General features: G+C 40.3%; 1 protein-coding gene across 4 annotated transcripts in view; it reads left to right on the top strand.

The window, feature by feature from the left end:
• CTBP2 (C-terminal binding protein 2) overlaps nt 1-18,964 on the top strand; it is a 240,759-nt gene that overhangs the window by 128,481 nt on the left and 93,314 nt on the right. For 3 of the 4 annotated variants that reach the window (XM_077350054.1, XM_077350053.1, XM_077350055.1), the window contains exon 2: nt 15,757-15,920. The exons of the other annotated variant lie outside the window; for it this stretch is intronic. In XM_077350054.1, coding sequence (XP_077206169.1) covers nt 15,863-15,920 — 58 coding nt within the window. In that variant the 5' untranslated portion in view covers nt 15,757-15,862. The remainder of the gene's footprint in view (nt 1-15,756; nt 15,921-18,964) is intronic. 4 annotated transcript variants of the gene reach the window in all.

Here is an 18,964-nt window from a genome sequence, read left to right as displayed (position 1 = left end):
ATCAAGAATCCTATTCTTGCTTGCTTGTGCACTGTGATCTCCTCTCCTCTTTCTTCCCTTAACAAAGTGGAAGAAAAAATGTCTTCTTGTCCCTTCAACAATTGAAAGTCAAGGGGCTATTTTTAAGCCTTGGTAGCCAGTAGGAACCTGGCATTTCTCTTGGGCTCCTGACATACTAGAGCCTTCAAGTTTGTTTTCTGGTAGGAAAGAGTAGAAGAAAAACATATTAGTTCCCCAGAATGCCTTGGATGAGTTATTTTTTTACACCTTGAAAAATCATACAAACAAGAATTTCTCTTGCTCTTTTCTAGAATGCCTAATAACCATGGCTTCTTTCAGGTTGTTGGGCTAATATTAGAATTGTATTTAAAAGAGTCTGGTCTATGCAGATGATGCAGGAACGCACCATCCAGTTACATAGTGTTTTCAGTTTACAACTTTGATGTTTCAAATGTTAATGTAAAAACAAATGTTCCAGCTTAAGCGTGTACCATGTGTTTTTCATTGGTGTATTTTGGCAGTTTATCTAAAATTGCTATGATCTTGTGTGAAACATCTTTCAGAGAGTCTGCTCTCTTCCTTGTCTGGAGTGCATTGAAGAGAACAGGTTTTTTTTTTTTATTTCCAGCTGCCAGGAATCAAAATGGGAAGCACAGTTATTACTGAGACACACTACTGATGTTTAACCTCTGGTATTTTTGCTTCCTCCACCAGAGTGCGGGAAACGACTTGCTACATTTTTCTCCCCTGTAGTTCTTACCTTTGATTATAACAATATAGCTTCCCCAGTCATTCTAACTGCAGTTTCAGTCAATGTCTCTTTGTTATTCTGTGACCCTCTAATGTGAAAAGTGAAAAACAGCAGTTGCGATTGACGGCCCTGCAGAGGGAAGTTCTCTGTAGTCCAGTTCCAGCAGGGAACGATTATATTATATTGTGTTGCCAGAAAAAAAACCCCCTCAAAACATTATCACTAGCACCCAGGTCATATACTGCCCTACTAATCCAAAGATTTTATGCCTGAGCTAATGCCTTCTGTCCTTTGGGTCAGACCCCTATAACACAAGCAAGAATTAAGTTGCACCCCTTTAGTTCAGTGCGTATACCAGAACAAGGAGATCCTCCTGCCGTTTTGGATCTCTGGCTGCTTCACAGTTTTGGTCACCTAGTAAAGGAGCAGAGGGGTCTGGTATGTTGCTAGAGGCAGGTCCAATTAGCTGTGGTGAAGGCTGTTATGTAGGTAAGTATAGCCTTGTTAAGCAGTGTGGTTGGGCTATATGTTAAGCACTATGGTTGTAGGATAAATAGTAGTGAATGGTTTATTCAATAAGTTGTTCCCTTCTTATGGTAGAAATAATTTGATGTTCACATCTATAACAATAATATTGATTACTGTTGGGTAGCTATTCATTCTTGCCTTTATTGTAGATACCTTAGTATAACAAATCAGTTTAAAACACTTTAACCCAGACCTGCACAATTTGTGGTCTGCCAAAAAGGCAGCAGTCAACCAAAGGGAATTTGGCTTGCCCATGAGCTTTATACACATAGGCTTTTTTTGTAACTCTAGGAAGATGATGCAAACAAGGCAATTTATTAAACTGCTAGTAAGCAGTCAAAAAAGGACAGTAGGATTGGGGAGGGCTGCATTTAGTCTAGCAAATCAAAAGCTGTAGTACCTTCTTTACTTTATGAATAAATGCTGGTAAGCAATAGGTTTCTGAGCCCCAGTTTGCATGGGGCACGTATGAGGGAAACTTGCTTCCTTGCTTTTTAGGAACCATTTGTTTGTTTAGGAGACATGTTGGGGAAAAAAAACAGATGGTTCTTCCATATATGCTACTGATAAGTTTCTAGTACACACACCAGATACCTTGGAAGAGTGCATGCACTCAAAAGCTCACACCCTGAATACATCTTTGTTGGTCTTAAAGAAGCTATTGGATGCAAATTTTGTTGGCACATATTTGTAAACTATAAGTGTGCAGTTGGATATTTTTGATTGAATATCTGATGCCACTGCTTTCAGATCACAATAACATTCCAGATAACATCACAATTCAGAGTTGTGTTTTAAAGGGCCAATATTTCCGGTGGTAGGACAGAAGCCAGTCTATCCACAAGTAAATAGTGGATGTATAGACTGTAGGAAAGAGTGCCCCTTTAACATGTGAAGGATAATAAATAAACAGTTAAGTGAAGGGACCCTTCCTTCCCACCACCACCCAATGACAAAGAGCACTATTGTTTTTATTGTTTCTATTAAATAACAGGAGTATTGGTTTGATATTTCTGGAATGACTTACTGGAACAATAACAATGTTCCCCTGGATTCATCTGGAACGACAATTATGCTCTTCCTGGCTTTCCAATATAGAATTTTAATTTTAATTTCTTAAGTGCACACGCACAGTACACTGCATAGTTCTTGTGACCATTTGTGAATAAGTTTGCATTACAGGACTAGAAAGAACCTAGAATTTGACCTCTTAGATCTTTATTGCAGTAGGGGCTACCTTAACTAAAATATTTAGAAGATTATAGCAATGAAGAGGCATTTTAATTGTCAAGGGATATTTTAAATACTTATTTGTCAAGTCTGAAATGTTAGCTTAGCTCTCATTACCAGCAGCACTGCATCCAAACTCAAGACAGAAGTTATGCAGGGGAGATGGAACAAGATGAAGGGAGTTAGAACCATTCAATCCTTAATTGGTATGCTCTGGGTAGAAGAATCCCAGTGATCTTCTGTTAGGGAATTTTTTTTATCAAGTTCATACAGTACATTGTCTACATTCCTGTTAATTTTTTTCTGTTTCAAGAAATGTATTTATATAGCAATAAATATACCATGCCATGAAGTTCCTTATCATGGTAATCCCATGTTGGGAAGGATAACAGGAAATGAAATTAGATCATTATCCCAACTAATACAACAAAACACACCCTAGTATATGTTAAACTCAACCAAGAATGAAATGCTCATCTGCTAAGAATTTCCAGCTGGGATTTTCTTAAATTTTCATATGTATGTGTATTTTTGGATGGAACTCTTTATGTTTCCAACAGCCAACAGCATTCCATCACATCAGTGTTTCTATAGTATTCATAGGAGAACAGTTTTCTAAATGTTTACATTAAGATAGTAAGTCAATAAGATGTCCAATAGAAAAATTCTCAAAACATCAGCAGTGAATCACCTTATTTTTAGGACAACCAAATTATCATGAAGCTGTGGTAAAGCTTCAGAGTACCCCCAAACCTTTCTTTAGCTTGGATGCACACCCACCTCACTGCTTCTGTTCCTACTAGGAGATACTCCTCTTTACCTCCTTGTTCTTCCAGCCTTTCAAAATATAGCATAGCACACTATACATAACAGTTCCTCAATTTTTTGCTAAATCACTTCCTTCCACAAGAGTGAGTTCAGAAACTCTTATGTACTATTTTTATTTTAAAAGAGCAAAGAGGTAGGACTAAAGAGAATTATGTCCTTTGACTCATAGTTGGGGGTCAGCATCAATAGGCAGATAAGTAGTGTGTGGAATGGGGAGTTGCCATCCACAATCACTCCTTGAGATTGCCTCATTATAGAGCTGGACCTTATATGTGAGTTCTTATCTTTTGAAAGACTTCACATTACCATTTTAAACCAGATGTTATTCATTGTTGGCCGAATTTCCTTCCATTATTGTGCTGTCTCTGAATTGTGGTCAGTGGAGTCAAGGGATCTCAATGGTGCTGCTATAGCACTGAAGTGCTATATTGATTTAGCGTTATAGTGCCCAACTTAATTTTTTTTTAAGTCTGTGGAAAATTGCAGTTAAAAACAGCAGGGGGGGGGGATCAGTATTGTAGGAAGTCCTATGGGCATTTTAAACCGCATACCACAGTGATTCAATATGCAATGAAAAATGGAAGAAAGTAGTTTCCTCCAAAAGAGGCTTTGCTAACCCAACACAAGCAGATTTGTATGAACAGGTAAAGAAATTCCGCTAACAGCTGATTTTTAAAATGGATCTTTCTGAAATGACAGGAAAAAGTCCATTAGCAGCCAGTTACTAATATGGAATACAAAGACAGTTTAAAAATGTCCAATATTTTGCCTTCAGCATTGTGCCTGATAAAGTGTTGTAAGGAACTAGACAATTTTCTTCATTCCTTTGTGACAGTTCATCTGGTCTTAATCAGAGTGTTACAGCAGCGGTCCCCAACCCCCAGTCCAGGGACCGGGACCGGTCCGTGGATCAGTTGGTACCGGGCCGCGGCTCCTCCTCATTCTCCTTCCCGGCTGCTGCCTCAGGGGCTGCCCTGTCACTCTGCCACCGGCTCATGTTTGGTGCTCTCCAGTGGCTGCCATGGCTGGGGCTCCCCCTCAGCATGGCATTGCGCAGCTGCTCCTGGCAGCGCCCCAAGCGGGCGTCGGGAAGTTAGGGGCGCCGGCGGGAAAGCAAGCAGAGCAGGGGCTCAGGCAGCGACGTCCCTCGGCAAAAGACTATGGCAAAAGACTACCCCCCGACGCCAGGCCTCAGTAAAATTGTCATGCGTTTACCAGTCCCCGATGATAAAAAAGTTGGGGACCACTGTGTTACAGTACTGGTGTATGTTAGAGTTGTTTGTTTCTACATACTGCCAATGGCTTGTTTTCTAGTCCTGGGCTGCAAGTGTTACAAATATTATATTAAAGTACACTTGAAATATTTTTGCAGTCAGTTCTTTGGCTTCCCTTTTACACTGTCAATGGTTAAGTAATTTCTTTGAAATAAATAAATAAATACAAGTCTAGGGCAATGTCTGACCACTTTCAAGGAAATTTACATTTTGAAAGACGCCGCTGGAGACTAGGAAGGACATGCAATTACTATATGTAAATCACTTTGGTTGTTTCCTAATCTTGCTGAAGACCTAAGAATTAGAGGGTTTTTTCCCCTGTCTGTGTCTCTCTTCTCACTCAGGTTTCATTATATTCTAAAGCTACATGTGTGGGTATGTGCTAATTGTGCTTTATGCATTCAGTTATGTTTAGCCTACTTAGGGTTGTTTTATTTTCAAATGAGTTTTAATGTAGAAATTGCTGAGAGCAAGTGCTTAGGTATGTATGTATCCTGTTCCACTAATGGACATTTTGTTAAAATGCAAGCAGCCTGTGTCTTTCTCTAGCATTTCCATGCCTTCCAAATCCTCCTTGGGGACCTTCATCCATTTTTAGTAGGTGTTTAAAATAGACTCTCATTACCACATGGTATCATCGTGGACACCTGTCAAACATAAATGAATGTCTCAAAAGACGGAAATTAGATGAATGTGTCGTGTGCATTATGATGAATAATAGGTATCTTTTATGTGGTGTTAAAAAAACAGGGAAATAGGCAATAGTGTAATCATTTAATAATGTTCTTTGTGGTCTCCACTTGTGTGCTGTCTGTGCACTCAGGGGAGTAAATTGAACCCATGAAAATCTTTGATAGGTGCAGAGGTACTTCATGTGTGTTTCTCAGCCTCTCATATAGTATATGATAGTTTTAGAGCAGTCTGTACTAGTGGAATGAAATTCAAGTCCAGTAGCACTTTAGTGAACAACAAAATTTTCCAAAAATTGACTCACTTTGTCATGATATAAAATAAGATTTGTTCATGGGATTGGCTTTGGAACATGTAGTCCAATCTTGAACCTCTGTGTCACATAACAAAGCATTTTATTCATTCCAAGTATACAGCATGATGGTGCCTGAGAACATCAGTGTTTTAAAGTGGAAGAGTTGGGAAATTTGGGGAACGTAGTGCTGGAGGATACATACTTGCTGTAGATACATACGATATTTTCAAGTCTTTTTTTTCTGTATTAATTTTGGCAACATTTAATAAACTGTTTTATAATCATGTGTTTCGGAAATTCAGTGTTCTTATCAAGTTAATATCCAAACCAGCTGGCACAGTTACCTATTGCTGTGACTATACGAGAGTTTCTATCGAACTAATATACTTTCATAGCCCCACCCACTCAAAACAAGAAAGGCAGGGCTACATCTTGGCCCTAGCAAGTACTGTAGATCCTGTTCTCCCCAGCTAAGTGGTAAGCTTGTATCTTATTTAGCATATGCAAACAATCTAGTTTTATCAGCCCACACTCGCTCAGGTTTAGTGAAAATATTGAACACGTTTTATGATTTCTGCATCAAAGAACCTTTACAAATAAACATTGATAAAATAAAGATACTAATATTCTCTAAATCCAGATAATAAAGAACACATTATTTATCCCTGCATGGAAATTCAATTGCGATAGTAAGAAATTTCAAGTACCTCAGGGTTATGTTTACGCAAATCTCTCTTGGGATTTGCTTATCCATATGTTAATGCAGAAGTTAAACTTTGATTTTCTCTAAAAAATTATTTTATTTCAAAGGAGGGCAGTTTGTTCCAGCACTTATGATCCTTTATAGATCTGTCATAATATACACTCTGGTTAACTACAAATTTGTTTTCTACCCTCAAGTTTTATTTTTCTTCTCTCTCAGATGGCAAAAATGAAAGATACATGTGCTATGGCAGAATAAGATGCAGCAGTTTGCAGCTTTTTCCAGTATTGGATGTACTTTCACATGAGACAGAATTTTTCCTTCAGCATATGTGCCAGGCTTTCTATCTAGGTCAGTGATTCTCAACCCAGGGGTCGCAGCATGGCACTGGCCTGGTCCGTGCCGCCTTAGAGCTCATTGAAGCGGTGCAAAAGAGGCCAGCGTCATGCTGCTGTGGCTTTGGCCACTGCCACTGCTGCTCCTATGACGCTGGCCTCCTCTATGCCGCCTCAGTAGTCTCAGAGGTGGCTCCGAGGAGGCCAGTGCCATGCCTCCACTGCTCTGGCCACTTGCACCATTGCTCCACGAATCCTACAGCAGGAGCGATGGCGGAGTGTGCACATGTGCACCACCGCCCCTAATGTAGTGGTCGCGGGGTGGTAGTTGTGAACCGTTGATCTAGGTAAACTTCTCCTTTGAGAGGATACCATGCCATCATCCGAACACTACCATATTTTTAGTCCATTTTGGGGAACAATCTCTTATACCAGCTGATTCATTCCTGGTGTATACCAGTTTTAGAAGCTGCTCAATAAACATTTATTTGTTCACTTTATTATCTGTCACTATCAAACAAGTCATCTCACGATGGGTTACAGCAGTGGTCTCCAACCTTTTTATCACCGGGGACCGGTCAATGCTTGATAATTTTACTGAGGCCTGGGGGGGTAGTCTTTTGTTGAGGGACATCGCCGCCGCCTGGCTTTCCCGCTGGTTCCACTTGCTTTCCCGCCGGTGACCCTGATTTCCCGCTGCCAGCTGGAAGGTGCTGCCAGCAGCAGCTGCGCAGTGCCACACCGAGGGAGAGCCCCAGCTATAGCGGACGCTGGAGAGCACAAAAGGTGAGCCGGCGGCAGCGTGGCAGGGCAGCCCCCGAGGCAGCAGCTGGGGCGGAGGACGAGGAGGAGCCGCAGCCCGGTACTGACTGATCCACGGACCGATACCGGTCTCTGGACCGGGGATTGGGGACCACTGGGTTACAGCATAATCTGACGGTGAGATTAAGTTATCATATTAAAAAATCCAACATCCTCCTTCCTCCACTCCCTCGCACTAATGTCACAGAAATCAGCCAGTTTGACTACTGCTCTATTTGTCTCTTGTATATTTGTTACCAAATCTCGTGTTCCTTGTAATGTTATGAAATCTTCCTGGGCTAAGGGTTACCATGCTGATGCACTCCACATTTGTTCAATTGATACATAATACACGTGAAATTATTCAAAAGCAATAGTTAGGCTTGCCTTCACTTCTGTGATATCATGGTGGAATTATACTTTAACGTTCTTAGTGTTGCCTTTGGCTCCCAGTTTATTGTATGGATGATGGCTCCCAGTTTATTGTATGGATGATGCTATAAATAATGATTTCTGTTAGCAATAACTCAAAAACTTCCAACGTATCTTTATGGGCATACTTTTAAGGTTGTATATTCATGTTCAATATATCTGGCTGTTCTACAATGAACCAGAAGTGGAATTGTGGACCAGCCTCTTCCATTCCCATTTCTCATGGCATCAGTGCTGCTACCTTCTTCAGGTTCACCTTGGAAAGGATGAGCTGGATATGCAATTGGCATATCCACTTTTCCTAGCAAAATTTCCATTCAAATAAATCTTATTTCTAGTCATCAGCAGGACCCTTAAGCCTCAAGATATGCAGCAAGGGATTATTTACTTGGATTAATTTTTTAACCAAAATGTTAAGATGACTATGTGAATCATAAGAGCAAACATTGAGGGCCTTTTCGCACAGGGATCTTTGTTGCAAATTGTTTGCGGAATGAAAAATCGCCATTTAAAATAGTGGAATTCGTCGTTATGCATACCTGCCTTTGTAGTGGAATCAGTTGCGTTTTTTAGCGTTTCCCACAGGCTTCCGGTCTCGGCAGAAATCGCTAGAAAGGAAGCGCTATTGCCAAGCTCGTCCCGCCCCTGGCCGTCAAGCAGCCAATGGGCAGCCGTTAGCATGCTCCCAAACAGCCCCTTTCCCTTTAAGAAAGGTTTAAAAAAAAAAAAAACCACCCATAGCAACGAATCTAGGTAGATTCGTTGCTACGGAGAGACCCATCCAGCTGCCTAATGTGAGCTGTCGTTTGATTGTATGATCGTTTGCACGCTGCCTCGAGTGATTAAAAAAAAATCCCCCCCCCTCTCACGGTCCCGATTTTCGGCTGAATTTATTTGTAAAAAATAAAGGGACTTTATTTCAGCAAACGGGCTTTTCAGTGGTTTGTGCTTAGTGACTAAAGGTGAAGGACTGAAGCCAGGGAAGCCTCTAAACAGAAAGAGGCTCGCTGGTGCGTTTATCCCCGCTCGCTCGGAGAAAAAAAAATGGCGATCGCTTCGCCGGAAGTTTGGAGGAGAGAGCCAGGGGGAGGGACTTTGAAGAACCAGCAACAATGGTAACGCACAGGTCTTTAGCGCTACTGTTGCAGATTGGTTGCAGGAGTGTATCGCTATCCGGAGGGTGAATCCACTTTTCTGGATTCCCCTGAAAGCGCCACAACGAAGCGCTTTTTGCTGATTGGTTTCAGGATTGTTGCAGATTGTCTACGACGTCGTGGGTTATGGCAAATTAGTAGCGTTTCCAAATAGCAACCATTCTGCTACTTTGAAGCCGTGCGAAATGGCCCTGAATTTAGATTTTTCCTTGTTCAAGACTAAAGTTGCATCTTTTAAAACGTTGCTTAACACTGTTCTTAATCCATTCAATCTTTAAGGATTCTTTTTTTGTGGGTGGGGCTCTAATTTACATGTGTTCAGGAACTTTTGTATTTGGTGATTACCAGGAAAAGATAGTAAGAGTTTTCTTTGTACTGCTTGTGTGCTGTTGATGATCTAAGCCAGTGGTCCCCAACCTTTCTGAGGCTGGGGACCGGCAGGGCCTCGGGCTGCGCCTGCAGGCCATGCCCGCGCATCAGGCCGCGCCCGTGGGCCGCACCCGCGCATTGCGCATGTGCAAATGTGCCATGCACGGCCGAAATCGCGCATGTGTGGCACTTTCGCGCATGCGTGCATGCGCAAAAGTGCCACGTATGCGTGATTTCAGCCGCACATGGCACGTTCGAGCATGCACGGCCCGGCCGCGCATGCGTGATGCACGGCCCGGCCCTGATTCCCTCTCCCCGCCCTCCCGCAGTAAGCAGCTTTTACTGCGGAGGGGCGGGAAGAGGGAGCCACGGCCCGCAGGTTGGGGACCACTGATCTAAGCATCCCAGCTGTTGTCATGTGCAGTTGGTTTAAAGGCGAATTATTACATGCAGCGAAGTTTTGATCACAGAAATAATGAAGGCTTTACAAATTAAAATGGCTGTTCTCAAGAATTTGTTTTAAATTGTGGATTTAAGGGTGATACTTCGTAATGAGAGAGAGACATAAGGCTCTTTTGTGTTTAGTAACATTACCAGATTGCATTACCAGATCCAACATGAATGCATTCATGTTTGTTAGGACATGTGACTCTCTCATCCAAAAAGAAGCTATGGTAGTTATGTTATTTGATATGACACTTACCTGCTCACCTGAGATGACTAGTACTTACAACTGGCTGAATAATCTAGTTCAGGGGTCCCCAATCTTTTGGGCCATGGGGCCCGCATTAGTGTGTTCAGTGTCTAAAGAGGGTCACATCTTAAACCAAAAGGTAACAAAATCATTAACCTACTTATTTAGATCAAAACTAACAGTCAAAGGTAAATGAAAAAATGTTAACTTTAATGCAATCTATTTTGGAACAATATTTTACTGTGGAATCCTTTGATTGATTTACACATGCTTACCTAGTCAGTGTGATTTTTGTGGCTGTTTTCTGTTAGCCAAGGCATTGATGTCCAAATCAAGGTTTGTGACAGACACTCTTAAAATGTCATGTAAATATTAATCTGTAAACCTTGACCTACACTTTGATTTCACAATTTTCATCATGGAAAAGATTTGTTCACAGATGTATGTGGTGCCAAAGACACTGACATACCTGTAGCAAATTTCTTTAGGTTGATAAATATATCAGGTTGAAGACCAGAATAGAAATCTAACAGACATTTTTTCTTTGTGAACTTGTCTTGCTAAAGTTCTTGTAATCATGCACCAAGTAGTGGAGGATTGTATCTTTGTAGTTTCCTTCAGAGTTCCCATGGCTGAGGCTAATCCTGGCCAGCCCTTTAAATCTCAAGCTTAATCCATCTAAAACTGCTGCTGGATCTTTGGTTGGTAGTTTGGTGGGGTTGGACCATGCAGAGAGGAGGAACTTCAGGAGGAACTGTTGAGAGAGGAAAGAGCAGTAGTTGTGCTGACAGGAGGTGCGATGTAACTGGCGTCCTCCTTCAGCTTGAATTTTTGCGGGTATGAAGAAGCCACATAATGTGTTGAGCTGTTCTTCTACTGGGCAAAAAAGTACCCAGTAGATTGTATGGACATGTGGAGAATGGTATGATTCCAGCTGCCTAATTGAATTGTCTGTTGACCTAACTCAGTTATACCATACAGCTAAAAGACCTGTTATCCAATAGGAATTGATAAACTTCCTTTGCCAGCCAATAACTTGTTGCTGTTTTTAAAATGGCCATTCTTTTAGTTGTGTAGACATTATTCCCAGGAAAAACAAGGTGGCTAAATTTTCTCTTAAGCAACCACATAAAATAGCCAAGAGAAGGGCACTCCAATCTTTTCTTCGATTCTATGGATCCTTGTTTGTGTGCATGTATGCATACACTGCTTGCTACCATTGTAGGTTGTTGTCAGCCTTCACAAGTATCCTTTGAACAACAGAGTTAGCCTCTGGAAACCTGATTTAGGCTCACTTCCTACATTGATTTAGGCAAGCAATCCAACCTGCTGTTAGTTTCCTGCCCTATTCTTACTGGAATTGAAAGAGTGTTTTTAATTAAATTGAGAACTCTTGACAGTGGAAAAATATTTCATTTGACTTTATCTACTGTAACCACTAGTTTATTTAGGTATGCCCCCCCTGCAAATACAATAAACTCTTGGCTTAAGGAAGGTTCAGTGCCTAGAATACAGGGGCTTAGGTACTTTTGAAAAGCAAGATTAATAATTAATAGGAGTGGGAATCATGCTCTTTAGAATCTTCACATTTTGAGGGAGGAATCAATTAATTATTACTATAAATCTCTCTGATTATGCTGCAGCCGTATTGCTGGGAAATTGGCCATTAACTACCAGGAAATCGCCTATCTCCTATCAGTCAGAATTCAGGAGCACCAATGAGCCCCTGTTCTTTTTATAAATTAACTATCAACGTGATGCATAATTGATAACCATCTATAATAATAACAATAATCTCTGTGAAATTGTGATCCTGGTAGGCAGTAGATTTGTTACAGCTCTACCCCCTGTAGTATCTTATTGCATGTGTTAACTATTAATAGCCAGTAGTTTCTGGAAGATTGAATCTACCCTTTCTTCTGGGAAGCTGTGTTGCGGATAAGGCTATGACCTTAGCCGAGGCCAAGTGATAACTATACGGAATTTCAAGACAATGACAGTACTGTGCCTTCAGTGATGTGTTTATGAGTTACTTGGGTTGCATGGCAAAAATGAGGAAGTGCTCTCCAGTGGTGGCAGTGCAACTTTAGGTATGTATATCGCTATTTTCATTCAGTCAGTGAGGCTGGATGAGCAATGTTATACAGAATAAAATGTACATCTTCACCACTTGCATACACAGAAACATAATCCCACAAGTGGGTTCCCTTTGCTGAATTGAGCCAAAGCTGTTATGTCATTGCCTCCTTTCTCAGCGCACCTTGCTCTTAATAAGACAGCCTCATTCCCTGTGTGATTCAGTTTACAATATCAAATGCTCATCATTGTAGTTCTGTACTGTGGATTATTTTACCAAATACACATTGCTTTCATAGTATGACTTTCCAAAAATCTGGCTAGTTGGAGGGCTAGAATAGCTATGAGCCAGCACCAGGCAAAATGAGAGCATGTCATACCTGTTCTGGTGATGGACAACAAGGGAGGCTGGAGTTCTGAAGGAAACAAATTTTAAAATATTTATCTTGTTACCTCTGTGTATAATTATAGGGATCTGTGTTGCTTTTTTATTCACTGTGACTTTATTTAGAAGTACAGCGAGTAGTTTCTGTGGTGATTCATGAATTTCACTAAGGAATAGGGATATGCAATTCAGTTCAATTTATTTCAGGAAAAAAACAAATCAGTTCTGATTTGAGGTGGGGGGGGGGGGAGAGGGTTGCTTCCCTTGAGCCTAATCACAACATTGACTAAAATGAATCACCCAAATCAGACAAGGCCAAATCAATTTTGATTTGATTTGGATGATTTGTTGATCCTTTACACCTCCTTCTTTTGAAAGGCAGGATTAATAAAAGGGAGCCCTACTTCTGGCTGTTTAACAGCTTGTCTGGCTGCTGGTCACATGTTAAGTTTAAATGCCTAGCAGCCATTTAAATCCTCCCTTTTGCTCTGCCCCTTTCAAAGGGAGGGAAGCAAAAGATACTGCTGGAATGATTGCTGGTCGGGCTGTTGGGTCAGCTGCTGATCCCTTTAAATGCCCCCCCGATCCCTTTAAATGCCTTGGAACCTAATAGTTTAGAATCATACTGAACCCAAATCACACTAATGAACCTGAAATTCAATAATCTGGGATATGATTAATTGGGTTTGGGTCAAATCAACGTGAACATGAAATGAACTGATTTTTTCTCCCACATCCCTACTAAGAAAATATCTTGACCATTAATATACTTACACACAGTGCTATCAAGAGTGATCCCAGGACACTTAAAGGAGGATTGCTGGGCTGTTAATGTTTGCTGCAGAGGCTGAATAAGTTCCTTTTCAGTCTCGTGGCATAGAACTCGCAGGTTATACTTGAGAATGTTTATACTCTTGAGAACTTCCTTTCCAAGGCTTGACGTCTATACATATTAAAACACTATCCCCTTGTTCAGCACCCTACTTCTTGAAAATTAGATTGAAGATCATTTGGAGGAAAATCTCTCACCCATGTGCTCATAGGCATTTAACAGTTGACTCTCAAATACTAGTATTTATCTGGATACCCAGTCAAATGAGCAAATGTAGTATTAAATATGCTAAAGACAGTTAATCTCTAGGTCACATCTTCCCTGCAATCCAGAATTAGGTGAGCTCTCACTGAACCAAAGCTTCAGCTATTTTAATTTATTTGGTACATAGTCCCTGAAATTTGATATTCGTACATAGTCTCTTTCTGGCATAGCAGAACGTATCTCCATTATATGTGGTGGGCTTCAACATTCTCATGGAATTTTGCAGATCTTTGGTGAATGTCCCAAATGTGCCATATATCCAAGAGGTGCCTGGAGACTAATGTAAAATTCTGAAGCATCTGACAAATGAAAGATCTGGTTTATGATTGTTTCTAACATTTCCTGGTTACTATTTAGCATTTTCTTCTGTTGTTTCACATACTTTTTACAGATTTTCTTATAAAATATACATAAGCAGAGATATACCTAAGCAGAGATATGAATTGACTTCATTGGTTTTAGAAGAGTCCTAGGATTGCTCTGTAAATGATGGTTTAATTAACAAAATTGCATCTGGCAAGGCAGGAGTTGGCAATAAGGAGAAGGTGTGGGCCACAAATCATCTTCAAGTATAGTACTGTGGTAGGATTACCATAGCAATATGTCTCTCTGTGTATATAATGCAATTATTCAGTTGGAATCCCAAATCCTGTAGTCTACCAAAAATGTATAAAGAGGTCATCAGTGTAAACTGCTTAACTCTCTCAAATCTGTTTTGTGGTTTTCATTCATTATGTTGCATACTTTTTCAAAAGATGACTTTAGGATTTTGTGTTGCATTATCTTGGATGATAGATTTGCGAAGACTCACAAGAAAATATTGAAGAAATAATTACAATAATAAGTAGATGGAAGCTTTGGCAAACAAAAGCTTAACAAACCCCTTGACCACCAGAAGCAATGTTTCTGGTTTCTAAGCTTTAATTAGAAACAGCCAACACATTTCCAGTTTTTTCTCAACACTGTGGGTGTCTTGATTTTACTATTTTTAAAAGAAACTTGAGAATATCTGCAAGTACATGTGCTATGAGTTTCTGACTGGGAAGCCACATTCAGTGCTCTGGGGTATGATCAAATCCATAAAAATTCCTTGACTTCATATCCATGTGTATAGCTGTATTTGCTGTATCTTTGGCTATATTGTACAGCATAGTAGCCTCCAGCAAAGTCCAGATAACAGTGCTGGAGGCAACCATGAACCCTAATGGATACAGATTGTGATTGCTATAATAATGTGGTTATGCTTGACAAGGAGCCTGGGACTGGGTATATGCTAATCTCTCTGCCTGAGCCATGGTGAAGTCCAGGGAGCTCAACACCAAGCTCCCACGACAAATGCATATTTAATAGTACAGTGCAGTAAAAATTCAAGTCCAGTTCTACAGCATTTATATACCAGTCCATAAATTGCCTAAAACCACTGGGCATGGAGCAAAAATTTATACTGACTCGTAATCCAAGCTTTTTTCTTCAACTCTGTCCATTGCCTGGCATTTGAGCTCTAGGCATCTGTTTAGCTGTAACATCTCACAGAAGTGCACCTGTCCGTAGCAGTATCCTGTCCCAAATAAGTTATGTAATGGTGTCAGCCATAATGTCTGGTTCCACCTTTAGTTGTAAATCCATTCATACAAATTTGCTGTTGCATATCTGCCACGTGAATATGTAGGAAAGGTCCATGGAACAAAACAATTTCAGGGCGGCATTTATGTTTGAATACGTTATCACCCTGCCTCGCTCCATTCCATCTCTTCTCCATTTGATCACATAACAAGTTTGGGCTCATATGGTAGTACCAACTGACCGTCTTGAGGGGGTTCAACACCCTTATAACATCCCAAGTTGTAGTATCCCAACAGTGCTTTGAGCATTTTCCCAAGTAGAATGTGGCTTTTATCAAGTTGGCCTGGTGTGTAGTACATGAATATATCTAGATAAAACTAGCTTACACCTTTATCCTTTAGTGGTTATAGGTCCTGTCATTTATATCTAATTGTCTTGGGGATCAAAATTACTGAAGCCCTTTAAATGTCATTCTGGTAATACAAATAGCATCTGTAGTCACTTACAGATCCTTGCTTTCCAAGACCTAATGACATACAACTCTTGTTTCAGGATTCAAAGTGACGTTATGCACTCGGACTACTGTGAATTTCTATAAGTTCTTCGAGGATTCCTTTATCCTTTGATTTACAAAGCTTACAAATAACGCAGTAGAGCAATGGCACTTGTGGACAAACACAAAGTCAAACGGCAGCGATTGGACAGAATTTGTGAAGGTAAGTCTTGATGCATCTCCCAGCTGCATCTAATATCATTTTCATCACTGATTTGTGATAGATGACAAGTAATTGTCAGGAAAAACATTACATGTATTATGTAACATTCTTATTCTGTAGTTAACCCATATACAGATCCCTAATGTAAAAAAGAGCCTCTTGTGGTGCAGAGTGGTAAGGCAGCAGTCATGCAGTCTGAAAGCTTTGCCCATGAGGCTGGGAGTTCGATCCCAGCAGCCGGCTCAAGGTTGACTCAGCCTTCCATCCTTCCGAGGTCGGTAAAATGAGTACCCAGCTTGCTGGGGGATAAACGGTAATGACTGGGGAAGGCACTGGCAAACCACCCCGTATTGAGTCTGCCATGAAAACGCTAGAGGGCGTCACCCCAAGGGTCAGACATGACCTGGTGCTTGCACAGGGGATACCTTTACCTTTACCTAATGTAAAAAAATCTTCAAGTCAGCTGTTGATCAATCCTTAAAAGTCATATATATTGATTTGAAAAATACAGGATCAAAACATAATATTAATTATTGTTGCTTACTTTAAGCCGGTTCACATGTAACAGTCTGGTTTTGAGGATCCCCAGCACAGTACCCATATGCTTCAGGGACCTCATTGACACCTTTCCTGATGTCCACCAAGTGTTTTTAGAAAGATTGATGTAGCCAGGTGTGGCTGTTTGAGTTTTTCATATATGTGCTGTGATGTTGATAGTGGCTTTCTGTATAATTCTTAATTTGTCCATGTAGCAGAGTGATATTCTAAAAACACAGTGGCATGTGATTCTGGCTAACCACAACTGGGCTGCACAACTAAAAAGCTTTTAAGGTCCCTAACTAGAGCTGCTGTTGGAAGTCAATTTGTATATAGTTTAATAATTCAGTATCATTACATCTAGAATCTCTGTTTTGCTATACTTGTGCAAGGAGCTCTCAGAAGCCACCAACTGTTATTGTTACAAATATTAGGGCATTTTTAAAGGGTCTCATCTCATGAGAGAATGGTTCGTGTAAGGGAGCAGCCACAAAATGCAGCAGTTTTTTTCCCTTGCCTAAGTACATTAGATGCCTGTAAAACAAAGTCATGCACTGCCAGATGACGGTTTGTTAGCTAGTTTAATAAGTATACTTATTTTGTTTATGTACAAGAAAATATTTTTAAACAATATGTTAATTTTAAAAGGCATTCCATTAAACAGAGCTTCTACCTGTAATGTTAAAGAGGTGCTATCAGAGCCATGCATAGCACCCTCAAATATTGTAGTAGGTATAGCTCCTCTGCAGCCATCTTGTGATTGGCTACACTACCCATGACTGCCATTTTGTGATTGCACCTTCCTCCCTGTGTCAGAATTCCAAGGGTGTCTGTCTTTGGGTGCAAAAAGGTGAGGCACCTGAGCTCTAGCTGTTTACAAAGAACACAGAGATATATCAAAAGTGGTATCTTGGTATCAAGTCATCACCCATGCTTCCATAATGTCTAGTTAAGATTACTTTGTTGTTGCCATGGTTATTTCCTTGCCTCTGTCAAAGGCAGCCAATGTGGTGAGAACTGAGGAGATGTAAATTGTAAACATGTTAGCATGCTGGATACGTTGTGGTGTATGTTCGATGTCATAAAAGTAGTTGCCACTGTAATCAGTGAGCTTAGTTGCTCACATAAATGAAGAAGTGAAAGAATGTCTGAAAGAACATGCCTGATAGTCTTGTTTTTATTGTTTTTTAATTTTTTTTGTTTATTATTATTATATAAAAAGCACAGAAGATAGAAAAAGAAGAAGAAAAAGAAAGCGACCAGCTGATAGGTAGTTATTATATCCTAGTCTATACATCATCTATACAGATATACCTTACATAGTATAGTCTGATATTATCTCAAGAAACATGTAGTCAGTTCCCATTGCATATTAGTCCTAGCCTAGCATTTACTACTGTCTTTCTTAAGAAAGTCCAGGTGATCGCTCCACTGTTCGTCATAATCTTCTGGTGGTTTCTTATTCACTATGTTAGTGAGTCTTGCCATTTTTGCTAAGTCCGCAAGTTTGTCTAACCATGTAGAAATAGTTGGGGTCTCGGTCGCCTTCCAGTGCTTCGCCCACACCAACCGCCGTCTTGTTTTTATTGTTAATACATTTTCAAATTTATCTCTGCAATCATGCAACTAGAAACTTTTATTAAACTTCTAAAAAGTGTGATGGAATGGTCTGATTAGACTCCAGGGGTGTATATTCCTTTCTTGTAAACTGCATATTGGCCAATCCTTTCAAAGAGTCACTGTGTTGTCACTTTATTAAGTGGAGTAGAATAGTTTTTGACTGAGAAATTCACCACTTATATTCTGTAATTTTTATTTGCTACCAAAGTCCAGTCTGGGAGAATGCAAGCTTTTGCACCTTGACCTGTGTGAAAGCTATTAAAGGATTCAAAATAGCATTGTACAGCCTTGTATATATTGTTATGTCGCTCAGCAGGCATTTAAAATATTAGTAGGAGATCAAGACAAGGATTTTGTGATGTAGTCCCTTGCTCAGTGGTTCTTACAGTAAGTGAAGACCATCAACTTTTCAGTGGATAAGAAGGCTTGTACATTACTAGGTAGGCAAGCTTTTCTGTGCTTGGGAAAGGGGGGAAATAAAAACAATACAAGAAGGGTGCACAGTATATCAGCCTTTTTCACCTTTTTACTATTAAGAAACCACTGAAACATTCTTCAGGCTTCGATAAACACCAGAAGTGGCATGATCATGCAGAATATAGTTGGGAAACAATGCTGTGTACATACCCATCCGGAGCCCCTCCCCTCCCCACCCCCTTCAGACCTACAATTGGCCATTTGGGGCAGGGATTGACATGATCATATTTGGTCATATTGCACAATAAATAAACTTAGGTTTAGAGAAATATATGCAGTATCATTTTTAATCTAATGAATATACTTTATTGTACAGCCTATTCTATATACAGTGTTTGTATTTTGTATTTAGGTTTGAGGGGGGAATAACAGATTATAATATGTAGTAGATAAATATAGTATTCAGGGGG

This window comes from Paroedura picta, chromosome 8 (assembly GCF_049243985.1).
Source record: "Paroedura picta isolate Pp20150507F chromosome 8, Ppicta_v3.0, whole genome shotgun sequence".
Lineage (NCBI taxonomy): Eukaryota > Metazoa > Chordata > Lepidosauria > Squamata > Gekkonidae > Paroedura > Paroedura picta.
The sequence above is the reverse complement of the archived record's forward strand: the minus strand, read 5'-3'. Positions and strand labels throughout refer to the sequence as shown.